Source organism: Microchirus variegatus (assembly GCF_963457635.1).
Source record: "Microchirus variegatus genome assembly, chromosome: 9".
NCBI classification, from domain to species: domain Eukaryota; kingdom Metazoa; phylum Chordata; class Actinopteri; order Pleuronectiformes; family Soleidae; genus Microchirus; species Microchirus variegatus.
This window is the reverse complement of record NC_139810.1, coordinates 2,027,521-2,045,028: the sequence shown is the minus strand read 5'-3', so window position 1 is coordinate 2,045,028 and position 17,508 is coordinate 2,027,521. Positions and strand designations below refer to the sequence as shown.

At 42.1% G+C, this 17,508-nt stretch overlaps 1 protein-coding gene across 4 annotated transcripts in view; it reads left to right on the top strand.

Moving 5' to 3' along the window:
• The window catches only part of tns2a (tensin 2a), a gene marked incomplete at its 5' end in the record, with an annotated part of 84,352 nt that overhangs the window by 44,807 nt on the left and 22,037 nt on the right, over nt 1-17,508 (top strand). For all 4 annotated transcript variants that reach the window (XM_083894622.1, XM_083894623.1, XM_083894621.1 and 1 more), the window contains 14 exons: nt 387-470; nt 1,449-1,561; nt 2,152-2,212; nt 3,557-3,632; nt 3,909-4,038; nt 6,707-6,772; nt 6,873-6,989; nt 7,219-8,724; nt 10,347-10,512; nt 12,122-13,236; nt 13,361-13,492; nt 14,523-14,618; nt 15,125-15,202; nt 15,301-15,378. In XM_083894622.1, the coding sequence (XP_083750748.1) occupies nt 387-470; nt 1,449-1,561; nt 2,152-2,212; nt 3,557-3,632; nt 3,909-4,038; nt 6,707-6,772; nt 6,873-6,989; nt 7,219-8,724; nt 10,347-10,512; nt 12,122-13,236; nt 13,361-13,492; nt 14,523-14,618; nt 15,125-15,202; nt 15,301-15,378 (3,818 nt within the window). The remainder of the gene's footprint in view (nt 1-386; nt 471-1,448; nt 1,562-2,151; nt 2,213-3,556; nt 3,633-3,908; nt 4,039-6,706; nt 6,773-6,872; nt 6,990-7,218; nt 8,725-10,346; nt 10,513-12,121; nt 13,237-13,360; nt 13,493-14,522; nt 14,619-15,124; nt 15,203-15,300; nt 15,379-17,508) is intronic.

Below are 17,508 nucleotides of genomic sequence, written 5' to 3'. Positions count from 1 at the left end.
AAACACACACGCAGCCTATACTCTGATATCTGCACGTCATGAGAGCGAGAAAATGCCTTTGCGATATTTGAGAGAGTTTTTTACTGCGATGTTTCGGTTTTAATGCAAACCTCCTCTCTGCTTCTCTTCTCCTCTCGTGTACGAGCAGCAACAATGATTTCCATTCAGACTTTTTTAGATTACAGTCGTTTGATGGATTAATCCCAGCGGATTATACACAGGAACACTGGAAACTGGTTTGTCCTGAGGTGGACGCCAGCTGTATCCTCTCCATGAGAGAGAGAGAGAGAGGTCACATGATGGAAACTGTGTGTGTGTGTGTGTGTGTGTGTGTGTGTGTGTGTGTGTGTGTGTGTGTGTGTGTGTGTGTGTGTGTGTGTGTGCAGGGCGGACCAGGCTCTCAGTACTCTTGCCATGAGGAAGTTCTGCGAAGATAAAGTGTCGTCGTCTCTGCAGCCGTCACAGAACAGGTAAAGGCCACATAAGGACGATGATGATGATGATGATGATAATAAAGTGATAATAAACATAAATAAATGACATTTCTGACATTAAACCTTTAACATGTCAAACACTGGACCTTGATTTAAAGTCCGCGTGACGTCAAAAACCGACATTTTATGTTGCCCTACAACATAATTATATGAAAATGTTGACTTTTTTTTCCATATTTAGATTTGATTTTAGAGCTCGTGATGCCCTAAAATGTGCTTTAAGATGTTTGAAGCTTTTTTCAGATAGGATTAGTTTTACATGTATAGGTGGTGTGATGTATGGAGGTCCAAATATGACAAAACAATAAATAAATATATAACTAAATAAATAAATGTATAAATATATAACTCAATCAATAAATAAATAGACAATTTAATTAATTAATTAATTAATTGATTAATTAATTAATTAATTAATTTGTTAATTAATTAATACTTGTAAAAATACAAAAAAATCAATAAATATATAATTCAATCAACAAATAAATAGACAAATAAATAAATAAACAATTTAATTAATTAATTTGTTAATTAATTAATACTTGTAAAAATACAGAAATAGCCCTTTTCATGATGAAAATGTATTGTTTTTAATTAATTTATTTCAATATTTATATCTGCATTTATTTATTTATTCATTCATTCATTCATTCATTCATTTAATTCATTCAATCATTTATTTATTGTTTTGTCATTTTTAGTGAATTACCATCCGTACCAATGCATAATGACACACAGAAGATTGGGACTAAAACTGGTCTAAAAACAGTCCCCCAGTTAATCCTTATCCCGTGTGATTAGACCAGCAGTAAACGTGTGTAAATATTCAGTGATACATAGAGTTTATTCAAAGTGGATTGGAACCGACCGACCTTCCAGTTGAATGGCAGCTCATTCGACCACTGATCCACTGTCGCGGATAAATCGTCTTCTTCTTTTTCTTCTTTTTCTCAGATATATTTATTACTTCGGAGGTCTTCTGTCCGGAGCGATCAAGATGAACAGCAGTCCTCTGTTCCTGCACCAAGTCCTCATCCCATCACTGCCCAACTTCCAGGGTGAAGGAGGTGAGTGTGTGTCTGATGTGTCTGGCTTGTTTACGTAGGGTGCAAATCGCCAAAATGTACGCAAAAAATAAAAAATGGCTGACTTTTTAAATGACTGATGGCGAGGGTTGTCGTGGCCACAGCGTTTTGAATCCACCAAAACCTTTCAACAACATTTCACATTTGATGTGTCTAGTACAAATTGGCGCTTTTTTTTATATAGGTACGACAAGCGTGCTCGGACCAGTTCGCTCATTTATGTAGGGTGCAAATCGCCAAAATGGACGCAAAAAAATTCAAAATGGCTGACTTCCTGTTGCATTGAGGCCATGGTTACGGTCAACTTTTTTGTTCGTCTTGGTGGATAACATCTTCCTACCAAGTTTCGGGAAAATTCGGTGGGCACGGTGGACCAAGTATAGCGAGAGCTAACAGAGCTAAATGTCCTCACAAAGACAGATTTGAATGGAATTGTGTCCTCACAGCCGACATGTACAAACACACAAACACATCTCATCTGTTTATCTTTAATCAGATCATCAGGTTTGGAAGGAAGTCAGCACATTCCTCTACATTCCTGACTATGTGTTAATATCCCTCTCTCTCTCCAGGGTACCACCCCTTCTTGAAGATCTACCAGGCCATGCAGCTGGTCTACACGTCAGGCATTTAGTGAGTACAGTGAAGCTGACTTTTGTTATAAGGTTCCCACGGGTCATTGAAATCCTTGAAAGTTTGTGAATTTAAACAAAAAAATGTTGAAAAAAGTGAAGTTGATATTTCGGTAAATGTCTCCCTGAAATTCCGTGCAGAACAATGAGCGAGTAAAGCCCAAGCCCTTGAAAGTGTTTCTCATAGGTCCTTGAAATCCTTGAACATTTGTAAATTTAAAAAAAGAAGCCCTCAAGAGTTTTTCTCATAGGTCCTTGAAATCCTTGAAAGTTTGTACATTTTAAAACAAAAACAAGCCCTTGAAAGTTTTTCTTGTAGGTCCTTGAAATCCTTGAAAGTTTGAAAATTTTAAAACAAAAACAAGCTCTTGAAAGTTTTTTTCTTATAGGTCCTTGAAATCCTTGAAAGTTTGTTAATTAATAAAGCCCAAGCCCTTGAATGATTTCCTCATAGGTCCTTGAAATCCTTGAAAGTTTGTAAATTTTAAAACAAAACTAAGCCCTTGAAAGTTTTCTCATAGGTCCTTGAAATCCTTGAAAGGTTGTAAATTTAAAAAAAGAAGCCCTTGAAAATTTTTCTCATAGGCCCTTGAAGTCCTTGAAAGTTTGTAAATGTTAAAAAACCAAGCCCTTGAAAGCTTTTTCTCATGGTTCCTTGAAATCCTTGAATGTTTGAAACATTTAAAACAAAAACAAGCTCTTGAAAGTTTTTTCTCATAGGTCCTTGAAATCCTTGAAAGTTTGTAAATTTTAAAACAAAACCAAGCCCTTTGAAGTTTTTTCTCATAGGTCCTTGAAATCCTTGAAAGTGTGTACATTTTAAGAAACCAAGCCCTTGAACGTTTTTTCTCATGGTTCCTTGAAATCCTTGAAAGTTTGTAAAGTTAAAAAAAAAATTTCAAGGCCCTTGAAGTTTTTGAAATCGTCATAAATAGACATTGAAATGTTGACATGTTCATGTGTGTGGGACAGCTACAAGATGCTGTCAACGACCCTCGTAAATGTCTTTTCTTCTCCGTGGTCCACAGTGTGTGTGTGTGTGTGTTGTACATACAGGTGTAGCTACAAGATGCATTCAGGGAACAGAGACGTCCTTTAATAAAAGGACAGCTTTTTTATTTCTTTAACTCACGGCCTTTTTCCGAGTGAATGCTAATGTGAGCGTGGTTGAGTGAAAACACCAGTGGTGCTAAAAACATGGATATTTGTACTCGTGATGACACACACACACACACACACACACACACACACACACACACACACACACACACACATCTGCGGTCACATCTCCATGCTGTCCTCATGTGTTCTTGGTTATCTGATGATGTTTGTTTGTCCTCTGCAGTGACCTTCAGGGCACCGGGGGAAGGCGTCTGTGTGTTTCTGTTGAACCGGCCCTGCTGCTGAAGGGTGACATCATGGTGAGTCACATGGGAAAACAGGAAATAACAGAACACGTCCATATTTGTCCTTCATGTGCTGCTGAAGTTTGTTTAAGTCGTCGTATTTCATATTCATAATCGTATTCATGTGTGAAAACCTCAGTTGTTGTCACTTTGTTAACAAGGAATCATCATTTGTCTGTTTTAGTCGCACTCGGTCATTTTCAAAGTGTAGGCGACACTCTTCATCCCAAACCTCTCATTATCCCACAGGCCTTTTCTCATCTCTCTCTCTCTCTCTGTCGCCCTCTGCAGGTCAAATGCTACCACAGACGAGTGCAGAGCGCCGACAGAGACACGGTGTTCAGGCTGCAGTTCCACACGTGCACCGTCCACGGATCCCAGCTGTGGTTTGGCAAAGGGGAGCTGGACGAAGCTTGTACCGGTACGTCCGTGTACGTGTACGTGTACGTGTACGTGTACGTGTACGTGTACGTGTACGTGTACGTGTACGTGTCTTTGTCCGTGTCCGTGTCCTTGTTCGTGTTCGTGTTCGTGTTCGTGTTCGTGTTCGTGTTCGTGTTCGTGTTCGTGTCCTTGTTCGTGTTCGTGTCCGTGTTCGTGTTCGTGTCCGTGTTCGTGTTCGTGTTCGTGTCCTTGTTCGTGTCCTTGTTCGTGTTCGTGTTCGTGTTCGTGTTCGTGTTCGTGTTCGTGTCCTTGTTCGTGTTCGTGTCCGTGTTCGTGTTCGTGTCCGTGTCCGTGTCCTTGTTCGTGTTCGTGTTCGTGTTCGTGTCCTTGTTCGTGTTCGTGTTCGTGTTCGTGTTCGTGTTCGTGTTCGTGTTCGTGTTCGTGTTCGTGTTCGTGTTCGTGTCCGTGTTCGTGTCCGTGTTCGTGTCCTTGTTTGTGTCCGTGTTCGTGTCCTTGTTTGTGTCCATGTCTGTGTCCGTGTCCGTGTCCGTGTCCTTGTTTGTCACAGAGAACAGAACTGAACAGTGAAACGCCAGCGTGTTATTCAGAAAAAAGGAACTATTATAACAAAAACGCTAGCAAACGTTAGCCAACATAAGCTACAGTTGACGCTCTAACTGTAAAACACCAGCGTGTTATTCAGATAAATTAACTATTAAAACAAAAACATTACCAAACGTTAGCCAACATAAGCTAAGGTTGAGGCTTTAACCAGCGTGTTATTCAGAAAAAAGGAACTATTAAAACAAAAATGTTAGCAAACGCTAGCCAACATATGCTACAGTTGACGCTCTAACCGTAAAACGTCAGCGTGTTATTCAGAGAAATGAACTATTAAAACAAAAATGTTAGCCAACATAAGCTATGGTTGAGGCTCTAACTGTAAAACACCAGCGTGATATTAAGATAAATTAACTATTAAAACAAAAACGCTAGCAAACGATAGCCAACATAAGCTACGGTTGAAGCTCTAACCGTAAAACACCAGCGTGTTATTCAGAAAAATGGAACTATTAAAACAAAAATGTTAGCAAACGTAAGCCAACATAAGCTATGATTGAGGCTCTAACTGTAAAACACCAGCGCGCTATTCAGAAAAAAGGAACTATTAAAACAAAAACGCTAGCAAACGTTAGCCAACATAAGCATAAGCTAACCGTTAGTCCTGTTATTCATGGAGCAGGAGACTGCTGTCACTGTTGCATCATCTTTTCTAGAATAAATCAGTGTTTGTGTCTCCTCCAGAGGGCGCCGTGAATCCTGCTTTGATTTTTTTAATCCCTGTTAACTGGAGTTGTTAATTGTGGCGACGGTAATCACCACGTGCTCTGCTTTCATTGGCTGTAATAGCAGCTCTTGAACTCGGCATTGTGGGAACGCATTCACCGCGTTTTTTGCTCGTAACACCGCGGTCGCATAAATCCCGAAATAATAGGAGCGTAATCCCTGGTTCTGGACGTAATAACAGCTCTGTGGAGGCGAGTGGAGTGAAAATGAATTGTGCTGCGTGTCGGAGTCTCTAACTATGCCCATGAGAGAGTAAAGTCGCTCTCTGAGTGTATAATGAATACGCTCATTACTTCATTTCCTCGCCGAGTTTCACTTTCTCTGGAATGACAGAGTCGCGAGACGTCGTCTGTAAAACAGGAGGGTTTTTTTTAAACGTACGCGTAGATGTGGTCGTCATTACAGATGTTCATGAACTCACCGCTCACCTCAGAGCACATCTGTGGGATGTATTAGGACATTGGTTCTCAAAGTGCGGCCCGCGAGCCACTGTCGGCCCCGCAATGAATTACAGTTGATAGTTTTAATCCAGGAGCGACTAAGCTTGTTAAATGTTTATTGGACATTACTGGATACAGACCAATAAGTGTAAACTGTACAACTGTATTTAATATGTCATCAAATTTTGGACAAGGTAGTATAGTATGAGGTTTTTGTGAAATTATTGAGCAAAATTTTTTTTTTCAAAAATTTTTTCACATTTTGGACGACGTAGTATAGTATGACGTTTTTGTCAAATTTTGGACCGAATTTTTTTTTGGAAAAATATTGTCACATTTTGGACGACATAGTATATTATGACGTTTTTGTCAAATTTTTGAGCAAATTTTTTTTCTCCAAAAAAATGGTCACATTTTGGACGATGTATGATGTTTTTGTCAAATTTGGGACGACATAGTATAGTACAACGTTTTTGTCAATATTTGGACCAAAAACTTTTTTCCCCAAAAATTTTAAAATTGTGAACGACATAGTAAAGTATGACGTTTTTGTCAAATTTTTTAAGCAAACTTTTTTTGTTCAAAAAAATGGTCACATTTTGGACGACGTAGTAAAGTACGTCGTTTTTGTCAAATGTTGGACCAAAAATAAAAAATACATATTTTTTTAAGTTTTGGACGACATAGTTATTACAAATGGGATTTCTTTCACTTTTTTTCTTTTTTTTTTTCTTTGGCGGTCCTCAGTCCAATGTTGGGTTCCTAAATTGGCCTTCAGGTATCAAAACTTTGAAAACACCTGTATTAGGACATTTGATCACTGCAGAGCGCTCGCTAATCTCTGTTCTCATGTCGGGATTAGATTTAGATTATTCTAACGTCGCTCTCACGTTTCCTGTTCTCGTTCTTTCTGCACAGACGAGCGTTTTCCGTCCGACGCCACGGTGGAGTTCGTCTTCTCCTCTGGACCTGAACGAGTCAAAGGTGAGTTCCTCACCGTTCCTCGAGTTTTTACGACAATAATCCACGATTATCTTGGTTTATGAAGGAAAGGAGAATTAAATGAAAACGTGTCCTCTCTCAGGTCGCGAGTACCATAAGAACGACCCGGCCGTGACGGTGGACTACAACACCGCCGACCCGGTGGTTCGCTGGGACTCCTACGAGAACTTTAACCAGCGTTACCAGGACAGTCTGGAAGGTAAAGGATATTCCACGAGATTAACTACGACACTACGAGCAGGAGGTGTTAGTGTAGAGGTAAAACCTGGACTGAACCATGACTGTGAGCCTGTGGGGACTCCAGGAAATCCGGATTTACTTTCCTAGTAAAATCTGCACCTGCTTTTGTGTTTTTATTTTATTCGGTGAACGTTTGTAACTGAATAATAATCTCCTGGACTAAAGCTCCTCCCCTCTCTGTGTTGTAGATATCGCCCACACCAGAGGGCCACTAGATGGCAGTCTCTACGCCCAGATTAAGAAGCGCCGCGGCGCCGGCGGCTCGGGTTCCCTCAGCTCGGCTAACGGCAGCAGCCCTGGCGCCGGCGTCTCAGACGACCGGCACGATCGCCTCGCCGCTCACGGCTCTGACTCCGCCCTCTCGAACCAATCCCCGGTCCACTGCGAGCGCCAGGAGGAGCTCGTCCGTCCCCCGCCTCCCACCAGGCAGGAGCGGGAGGAGCTGGAGCGTCTTCTCGGCGGCATCGAGGGAAACCGCGGCGGCCACGGCGACGGCGGCGAGCGAGAGACGGCGATCCTGGACGACGGCGATTCGCTGCCCTCGGAGCGCAGCGCCGCGCTGAGGCTGAGCCGCTCGTGCTCCTGCCGCGACGGCTACCGGTCCCAGCGCTGCGCGGAGCCCGGCTGCGACCGCACGCTGCTCATGCCCAACGGTTACTGCCTGGACCGAGCGCCCGGCACCAACGGCCACCACGGGGCGACGCCCTCTGCCAACCAGACCGCGCCGCCGCCACAGCCGCCGCCGTCACACATGGATCTGTGTCAGCACTACCACCCTCAGGCGCTGCCTCCTCCTGATCTGGTGTGGGACCGACAGAGCGGCCCGCCGCACTACCTGCACCGCTCCTGCTCCGAGTCGTCCCGACACATGTGTCAGTACCCGTCGCCCGACCTCACGCCGCTCTCTCACCACCCTCTGTCCGCGCCGGGTCGCCTCTGCTGTCGAGACGACGACTACGGGCCCTTCCATCACCACCATCACCGCCCCAAACCGTCCACCAGCCCCACCTACCACGACATCATGCTGATGGACGGTCTGCCGCCCCCCGGCTGCCCCTGCAGGGACTGCGCCATCAGGAGAGACGACTATCACGGCGTGAGGCTGGACCGCGGCGACAGCTTCCACTGGGACAGGGAGGCGGAGCTTCAGCAAAGAGAGGCGGAGCTTCGCAGAGGCCCGGACGTCCACTGGGACCGCGACCCCGGCCCGCGGCGAGGCCGGGAGCTGTCGCTGCACTGGGAGCGCGACAGACAGGAGGCGGAGCTACAGTGGGAGCGCGACAGAGAAGCCGAGTACTGGCACAGGAGAGCCACGGTCGCCGCCTACGGCCCGCAGGGTCACGACCTCCTCCCCGCGTTCACGTTCGACCCCTTGCCCTCGGGTCACCCGGCGTACCCCGAGGCGTCGAGGTCTCACGCTCACTCGCACCTGGACCTGAAGTACAGCAGCGGCAGCAGCGGTTACCAGACGCCGCGGCAGGCGTGCCCGTGCTCGCCGTATCAGCCGTCGCCGTCTGAGAGCAGAGGCTACGCCTCGGGATACCAGTCCGAGTCCACGTCGCCGCTGCCGCCGCCGGCCTCCTCCATGACGGGGCCCTGCGGCCACGGCAACGGCCCGGCCGAGCGGAACCAAAGCCATCACCATCATCACCATCCAGACTCTCAACAGTCGTTCAGCTCTGACTCACACACTGGTGAGACACTCACACAAAGACGGTCAGAGATTGTCAAATTTGGGACGACATAGTATAGTATGTAATTTTTGTCAAATTTTGGACCAATTTTTTTTTTTTTTTAAATGTCAAATTTGGGACGACATAGTATAGTACGTTTTTGTCAAATTTTGGACCAACAACTTTTTTCCCAAAATTAAAAAAAAAATTTAACGACATAGAATAGTATGACGTTTTTGTGAAATTTTTGAGCAACATTTTTTTTTCCAAAAAAATTGTCACATTTTGGACGACGTAGTATAGTAGGACGTTTTTGTCAAATTTTGGACCGAAATTTTTTTGAAAAAAAATTCAAATTTGGGACGACATATAGTACGTTTTTGTCAAATTTTGGGGAAAAAAAGTTTTTTCCCCAAAAATTTTAAAATTTTGAACGACATAGAATAGTATGACGTTTTTGTGAAATTTTGGACCAACATTTTTTTAAAAAAACATTGTCACATTTTGGACGACGTAGTATAGTATGACGTTTTTGTCAAATTTTGGACTGAATTTTTTTGAAAAAAATGTCAAATTTGGGACGACATAGTATAGTACGTTTTTGTCAAATTTTGGAAAAAAAACTTTTTTTCCCCAAAAATTTTAAAATTTTGAACGACATAGAATAGTATGACGTTTTTGTGAAATTTTGGACCAAAATTTTTTTTAAAAAACATTGTCACATTTTGGACGACGTAGTATAGTATGACGTTTTTGTCAAATTTTGGACTGAATTTTTTTGAAAAAAAATGTCAAATTTGGGACGACATAGTATAGTACGTTTTTGTCAAATTTTGGAAAAAAAACTTTTTTTCCCCAAAAATTTTAAAATTTTGAACGACAGAAAAGTATGACGTTTTTGTCAAATTTTGGACCAAAAACTTTTTTTCAAAAACATTGTCACATTTTGGACGACGTAGTATTGTATGACGTTTTTTTTCAAATTTTGGACCGAATTTTTTTTGAAAAAAAATGTCAAATTTGGGACGACATAGTATAGTACGTTTTTGTCAAATTTTGGACCAAAAACTTTTTTTCCCCAAAAATGTAAAAATTTTGAATGACATAGAATAGTATGACGTTTTTGTGAAATTTTTGAGCAACATTTTTTTTCTCAAAAAAATTGTAACATTTGGGACGACGTAGTATAGTATGATGTTTTTGTCAAATTTTGGACTGAATTTTTTTTGAAAAAAAATGTCAAATTTGGGACGACATAGTATAGTACGTTTTTGTCAAATTTTGGACAAAAAACTTTTTTCCCCAAAAATTTTAAAATTTTGAACGACAGAAAAGTATGACGTTTTTGTGAAATTTTTGAGCAACATTTTTTTTTCAAAAAATTGTCACATTTTGGACGACGTAGTATAGTATGACGTTTTTGTCAAATTTTGGACCGAAATTTTTTTGGAAAAAAATTGTCACATCTTCGACGACGTAGTATAGTATGACGTTTTTGTCAAATTTGGACCAAATTTTTTTTTGAAAAAAATTGTCAAATTCAAGATTCTAACGAGAAACAGGAGCGGATAAATCATCTGTAATCACACAAATACTCGCCACGTTGCTCACCTTAAATCCTGCTCTTCCTCTCCTCTCCTCAGACGGCCTTCGTAGCTCTGGTGAAAGCGTGGGCTGGAGAGATCACATCACCCACGGCTCGTTCAGGCGCGTCCACAGAGACGCCCACGCCGCCTGCTCCACGCCGTCGGACATGTCCGGACCGTCCACTCCCGTCCACACCAGCAGCCCCCTACGCACAGACGAGAGGTACTGCGCCTTGAGGTTTGGTTTTTATGAGGTCAGCCTTTTTGCGAAGTGGATAAAAGCTGCTTTTACCTCGTCCTGTGTTCGTGTTTCACGATGGTTCCCAAACAACAGTGCTAACCCTCTGAACGTTAGCTTACCTCAGCAGAAGCAAACCAACACTGAATTCCTGGTAATCTGTGTGTGGTTTGTGTTTCCACCTCAGACTTTCCCAGTGTAACCACAGTTAACGTCACAGACACACAGGTCTTTCACTATGGTTTCCTCTTTATTCTGCTGTAAGAAGCAGCAACAACACAACGCTGTCATCAGTGATGTGTTGTCAAACAATATTTGATAATAAATTCCAGCAAGAGTTATGAATAAGAGCTATTTTCTTTTATATTCACAATAAATATTCTAATCCAACATGAAATAAACAGTAATCCATTAACAGTAAAGCATTTAAATCTGATATACAGTAAATCCCATGTTATTTAAACCCCACACAGGACTATGAATGAAATAAGAATACTATTAATCCATGGAATGTAACATAAACATGGTAAATTACAAAGCTAGGCTTCAGAACAACATATCGTTAGCCTAATAGCATAATTGCCAAAGTCATTTTTTTGGTAATTGTGATATCTACCAATGAGCTTGCTAAAAATTAGTTTTTTCTTGTTTTCCGAAAACGTTCAAATATGACTTAGGCAACTATGCTATTAGGCTAACAATATGTCTAACACACAATTAATAAAGCGTAACACACAATGCTGTCATCAGTGATGTGTTAACCAACTGCATGGGTTCAAGTTTAAAATAATAAATATAAGTTAATTACAGCAGACAGGGAACCAGTTAGTGAATAAGCTAAATGGCTAGCGAGCTAGCATTAGTGCAACACAAAACTTGTAAATAAAACTCACCATTTCTGCACAGGAATGTCTGTAACTTTCAGAATACATGCTCATATCGTTCGCAGTCAAAATACACGACTGACCATCATAAAATAAATAGTGCTGGGCACGTTAGAGGCGGTAAACGGCCACAGGTACGCTGGTTATTTGTAGCGCTGCTCTTTTTTCGTTTAATAAACAGACCTCTCCAGTTCGACTGTAGGCTCGCTTACAGCGCTAAAGGAGCTAACAAAGCTAACTGGTAAACGGTGCCGCGGCACGTAAACATGTCATGTGTTAATGTGTGTTAGCATTGACGCCATTAACCGCCTTCATCGCGCTAACGTGCCCACGTGCCCAGTGCTATGAAAAAAAACGTTGTTACACCCACCTCCGGCTTAGAAGTTTCTTTCTTTGCCCGAGTCATGAAGGCTACAGAGCCGGAGAAGGAACACTACCCTGCAGTTGCACATTTAACCCACCAGGTGGCTCCAAAGCATATATAAAAGCGCAAGTGCATCAATTTCGCTGAAATTCACACGCTGTCTCTCTAAAGGTCCTGGTAATCTGAAAAGTCCTTTGTCACGAGCAGGTTCTTCTTTTGGGGGAAAGTTTGGGAAAATGTGCCGAGGTTTTTCAAAATCCCGGGTAATCTGAGGTGGGAAAGGGGCTGATATGTGTCTTCAAGGGCGTCGATGTCTGCGGTTAACACTCATGTCTGTCCTCCGTAGCCCCAGTCCAGGAGGGAGGGAGGACGAGATTCGGACGACAGACATCATCGACAGCAACTACGAGGCTTCGCAGCCCCAGGACGGACGATATCGAGCTGACGACGTCGTCCAGGAATCCTTGGAAAGCCGAAAAAGTAGCGGCGCGGAGTCGTCGTCGTCGTCGTCCACCAAAGACCTGCAGTCGCACACTGCCGCGGCGACTGTTCAGAGCGACTCAGCAAACCACTGCACTGCACAGACTGACCGATGTCCCACAACTCCTGTCCAGCAGCGCAGCGGCCCGGACGCCGCCGCCACGCCGTCCTCGCCGAACCAGGGACACCGCCGGGCTCCGTCGTCTCCTGGTCCCCAGCCTGGACCTCTCACACTGCAGCCCTCGCACCCTTCAGAGGCCGCGGCTCTGCCTTCGTCTGTGGCAGCGTCTCAGCCTCAGAGCCGGACCACGACCCAAGCCCCTGGTTCCGAGACGTCGTCCCCGACCAGGAGAGCTCGCCCTGAAAGTCCAAAACCCTCCGACGACCGAGCCCCTGCTCCTCCCAGCCCGGCGTCACCATCGTGTCAGCCGGCGTCCAGCAGCATGGACGGCTCCCCCGTCTCAGACGCCCCCGTGCCCGGCTTTGCCACCCTAGGCAGGAGGTTGATGTTGGGCGGGTCTGACTCCCAGCACCTGAACCATGTCCAGCATCCGGCGTCCTCACCCCACAGCTACCCGGCCATGGAGCACAGTCCCGCCGGGGACAGGAGACTCTGTTACTCGGGTCACACGCCACAGCTCCACCCGTCCTCTTACTCCAACTACTCCACCATCTCCATCCCGCTGCCACACCCACAACCCCCGCTGCCGGAGAAGCGACACCCGTCCGCCCACGCGGTCTCGCCCAGTAACGGGACGGGGACTCTGAGGTCGGCTGAGGGTCAAGTGTCTCCTTCTGCTGCCGCCTCCTCCTCCTCCTCCTCCCAGCATCACCACCACGTCACCTTCTCCCCTGAGGTGGGGGAAATAGCGCTCCCTGCAGACCACGGCGTGGAGTCGGACAACGCAAACAGGGTCAGTGTGAAGTTTGTCCAGGACAGTTCTAGGTTCTGGTACAAGCCCGGGATCTCCAGAGAGCAAGGTAGGTCTTAAAAAGAAGCTCCTCTTGAGAAGCTTTTCTTTCTTCCTACGATGGGAAAAATATGATTTAATTCAGAGCAAAATCCAGTGAAATGATCCAGTATATTGGTGGTTTGTTTGTGTAGCGATTGCAGCGCTGAAGGAGAGAGAGCCGGGAACTTTCCTGATCAGGGACAGTAATTCTTTCCAGGGCGCTTACGGCTTGGCCCTGAAGGTGGCGACGCCTCCTCCCAGCGTCAACAACCACAGCAGCAAAGGTAAAAAAAAATAGCTGTTTTTCTAACTCACAATGTTGACACCTAATGCTACTGTGGAAACTAGCGTTGAGCTAGTTCTTTCTCGTGGCTATCTATGATGGCGGCGACACGTCTTACACAGTAGAGCAGTTTGGGACGGGGAGGCAGGAGGCGGGGCATAAGTAAGATTATGTCCCGCCCCCTTTAGCACAAAGCTGTTCCGTCAGGAGTTAATAAGAGCGGCTAATTCTGCTATTGTGCGTGTACGTTGTCCTCACATCCCATAATGCATTGCAGTGTGCTAATGTGAATTATATGCACAGTGAAGCAGTCGAACAGTGTTAAGTTAACACCACACGTGTCAGATTTTACTGTTATTTTAACACTAAATGAGCTAAGTTTCACAGCCGCTCTCGTTGATAAGCGTCTTGTTACCCTGGGAAAACCCTTGTTCTGCTTCACCGAGATAAGAATAAGGTGGATATCTGTTGTTTTTCTGTATTTATTGACACGTTTAGTTGTCAACAGTGATGTATAGTAACATGTAAACGTGTTACACTGATGTATAGTAACGTAAACCTGTTACAGTGATGTATAGTAACCTGTAAACCTGTTACAGTGATGTATAGTAACCTGTAAACGTGTTACAGTGATGTATAGTAGCATGTAAACCTGTAAACATGTTACAATGATGTATATTAGCATGTAAACATGTAACAGTGATGTAAAGTAGCATGTAAACATGTTACAGTGATGTATAGTAACATGTAAACATGTTACAGTGATGTATAGTAACATGTAAACATGTAACAGTGATGTAAAGTAGCATGTAAACATGTTACAATGATGTATAGTAGCATGTAAACCTGTAAACATGTTACAATGATGTATAGTAACCTGTAAACATGTTACAGTGATGTATAGTAGCATGTAAACATGTTACAGTGATGTATAGTAAGATGTAAACGTGTTACAGTGATGTATAGTAACATATAAACCTGTAAACATGTTACACTGATATATAATAACATGTAAACATGTGTTGTCACAGTGATTGATCCTCTGGAACAGCTGGTCAGACACTTCCTCATAGAAACCGGCCCTCGAGGAGTCAAGATTAAAGGATGCCAGAATGAGCCCTACTTTGGTAAGTGCTCCTTCCTCGGCTTAGGGGAAACTTTTTTTTTTCTTTCATGGCAGCGTTTCAAGAACAATATTAACATTTAATGGATTAAAGATGCGGCGCAGCAGAGAGCGACGTGACGTACGAGTGGGAACCATGATTCGATTACGATCGAGTCGCCGAAAACACGGCTGTCAGCAAATGAAAAAGCTCTCACTTAATAAAAATCTACACCTGCTTCAGTTCTCGATATCACGTTCCCACGGTTTGTCTCAACATCTGTGTCTGACTGAGAACTTTGACTTTCTCTCTCTGCACCAAACCCCATGGTTTGGTCCACTGATTTTCTCAATGGAGTTTGGTGAGGGAAAGTGTGGTTTACAAACTTGAGTTTCCTGGCTCCAAAGACTTCATGGTGAAATTAAGCAGCAAATATATTCTTAAGATAACACAGACGTCAATACCTCATTCAGCTGCACATTACAAACCAGAATAATGAAGTATTTAAACAGGACTTTCTTTGTCCACAGGGAGTCTGTCTGCGCTGGTCTACCAACACTCCATCACACCCATTTCTTTGCCGTGTGCTCTGAAGATCACAGAAAAAGGTTCGCTCAAAAAGAAACTTTGTAAAGAGACGACGGCTAAATGTCAGGTTTCTGATAGATTAAATTTTTTAAACGTGGATTTTTTTCTGTGTGGTCAGATCTGATTGGAGAAGTGCAGGAGCTTCAGCCAGTGAGTAACATCAGCACGGCTGCTGATCTGCTCAAACAGGGAGCAGGTGAGTGTTCTTCACATTTTGGACGACATAGTTTATAGTATTACGTTTTTTTCAAATTTGAAAGAAACGGACCAAAAAAAAGGTTTCGAAAATTTGTCGAATTTTGGACGATATAGTATTGTATGACATTTTTGACATTTTAGTGTAGTATGACATTGAGGTCGACAACATAGTATAGTATGACGTTTTGGTCACATTTTGGGTCAAATATTATTTTTTTTTTAAATTCAGATTTTGGACAACATAGTATAGTATGTCGTTTTTGTCAAATTTTGGACCAACATTTTTTATTAAAAAAATGGTCAGATTTTGGACGAAATAGTGTAGTATGACATTGAGGTCGACGACATAGTATAGTATGACGTTCTGTCACATTTTGGGCTAAAAAATGTTTTTTAAATTTTTTTCCAATTTTGGACGACATAGTATAGTATGTCGTTTTTGTCAAATTTTGGACCAAAATTCTTTTTTCAAAAAAATGGTCAGATTTTGGACGAAATAGTATAGTATGACATTGAGGTCGACGACATAGTATAGTATGACGTTTTGGTCACATTTTGGGCCAAATATTATTATTTTTTTTAATTCAGATTTTGGACAACATAGTATAGTATGTCGTTTTTCGTCAAATTTTGGACCAACATTTTTTATTAAAAAAATGGTCAGATTTTGGACGAAATAGTGTAGTATGACATTGAGGTCGACAACATAGTATAGTATGACGTTCTGTCACATTTTGGTCTAAAAAATTTTTTTTAAATTTATTTCCGATTTTGGACGACATAGTATAGTATGTCGTTTTTGTCAAATTTTGGACCCAAATTTTTTTTTTTTAAAAATGGTCAGATTTTGACCGAAATAGTGTAGTATGACATTGAGGTCGACGATATAGTATGGTATGACGTTTTGGTCACATTTTGGGCCAAATATTATGTTTTTTTAAATTCAGATTTTGGACAACATAGTATAGTATGTCGTTTTTGTCAAATTTTGGACCAAAATTCTTTTTTCAAAAAAATGGTCAGATTTTGGACGAAATAGTGTAGTATGACATTGAGGTCGACGACATAGTATAGTATGACGTTCTGTCACATTTTGGGCTAAAAAAATGTTTTTTAAATTGTTTTCCAATTTTGGACGACATAGTATAGTATGTCGTTTTTGTCCAATTTTGGACCAAAACATTTTTTTCAAAAAATGGTCAGATTTTGGACGAAATAGTGTAATATGACATTGAGGTCGACGACATAGTATAGTATGACGTTCTGTCACATTTTGGGCTAAAAAATGTTTTTTAAATTTTTTTCCAATTTTGGACGACATAGTATAGTATGTCGTTTTTGTCAAATTTTGGACCAAAATTCTTTTTTCAAAAAAATGGTCAGATTTTGGACGAAATAGTATAGTATGACATTGAGGTCGACGACATAGTATAGTATGACGTTTTGGTCACATTTTGGGCCAAATATTATTATTTTTTTTAATTCAGATTTTGGACAACATAGTATAGTATGTCGTTTTTCGTCAAATTTTGGACCAACATTTTTTATTAAAAAAATGGTCAGATTTTGGACGAAATAGTGTAGTATGACATTGAGGTCGACAACATAGTATAGTATGACGTTCTGTCACATTTTGGTCTAAAAAAATGTTTTTAAATTTATTTCCGATTTTGGACGACATAGTATAGTATGTCGTTTTTGTCAAATTTTGGACCTAAATTTTTTTTTTTTAAAAATGGTCAGATTTTGACCGAAATAGTGTAGTATGACATTGAGGTCGACGATATAGTATAGTATGACGTTTTGGTCACATTTTGGGCCAAATATTATGTTTTTTTAAATTCAGATTTTGGACAACATAGTATAGTATGTCGTTTTGGTCAAATTTTGGACCAAAATTCTTTTTTCAAAAAAATGGTCAGATTTTGGACGAAATAGTGTAGTATGACATTGAGGTCGACGACATAGTATAGTATGACGTTCTGTCACATTTTGGGCAAAAAAAATAATTTCAAAAGATTTTCCGATTTTGGACGACATAGTGTAATATGTCGTTTTTGTAAAATTTTGGACCAAAACATTTTTTTCAAAAAAATTGTCAGATTTTGGACGAAATAGTGTAGTATGA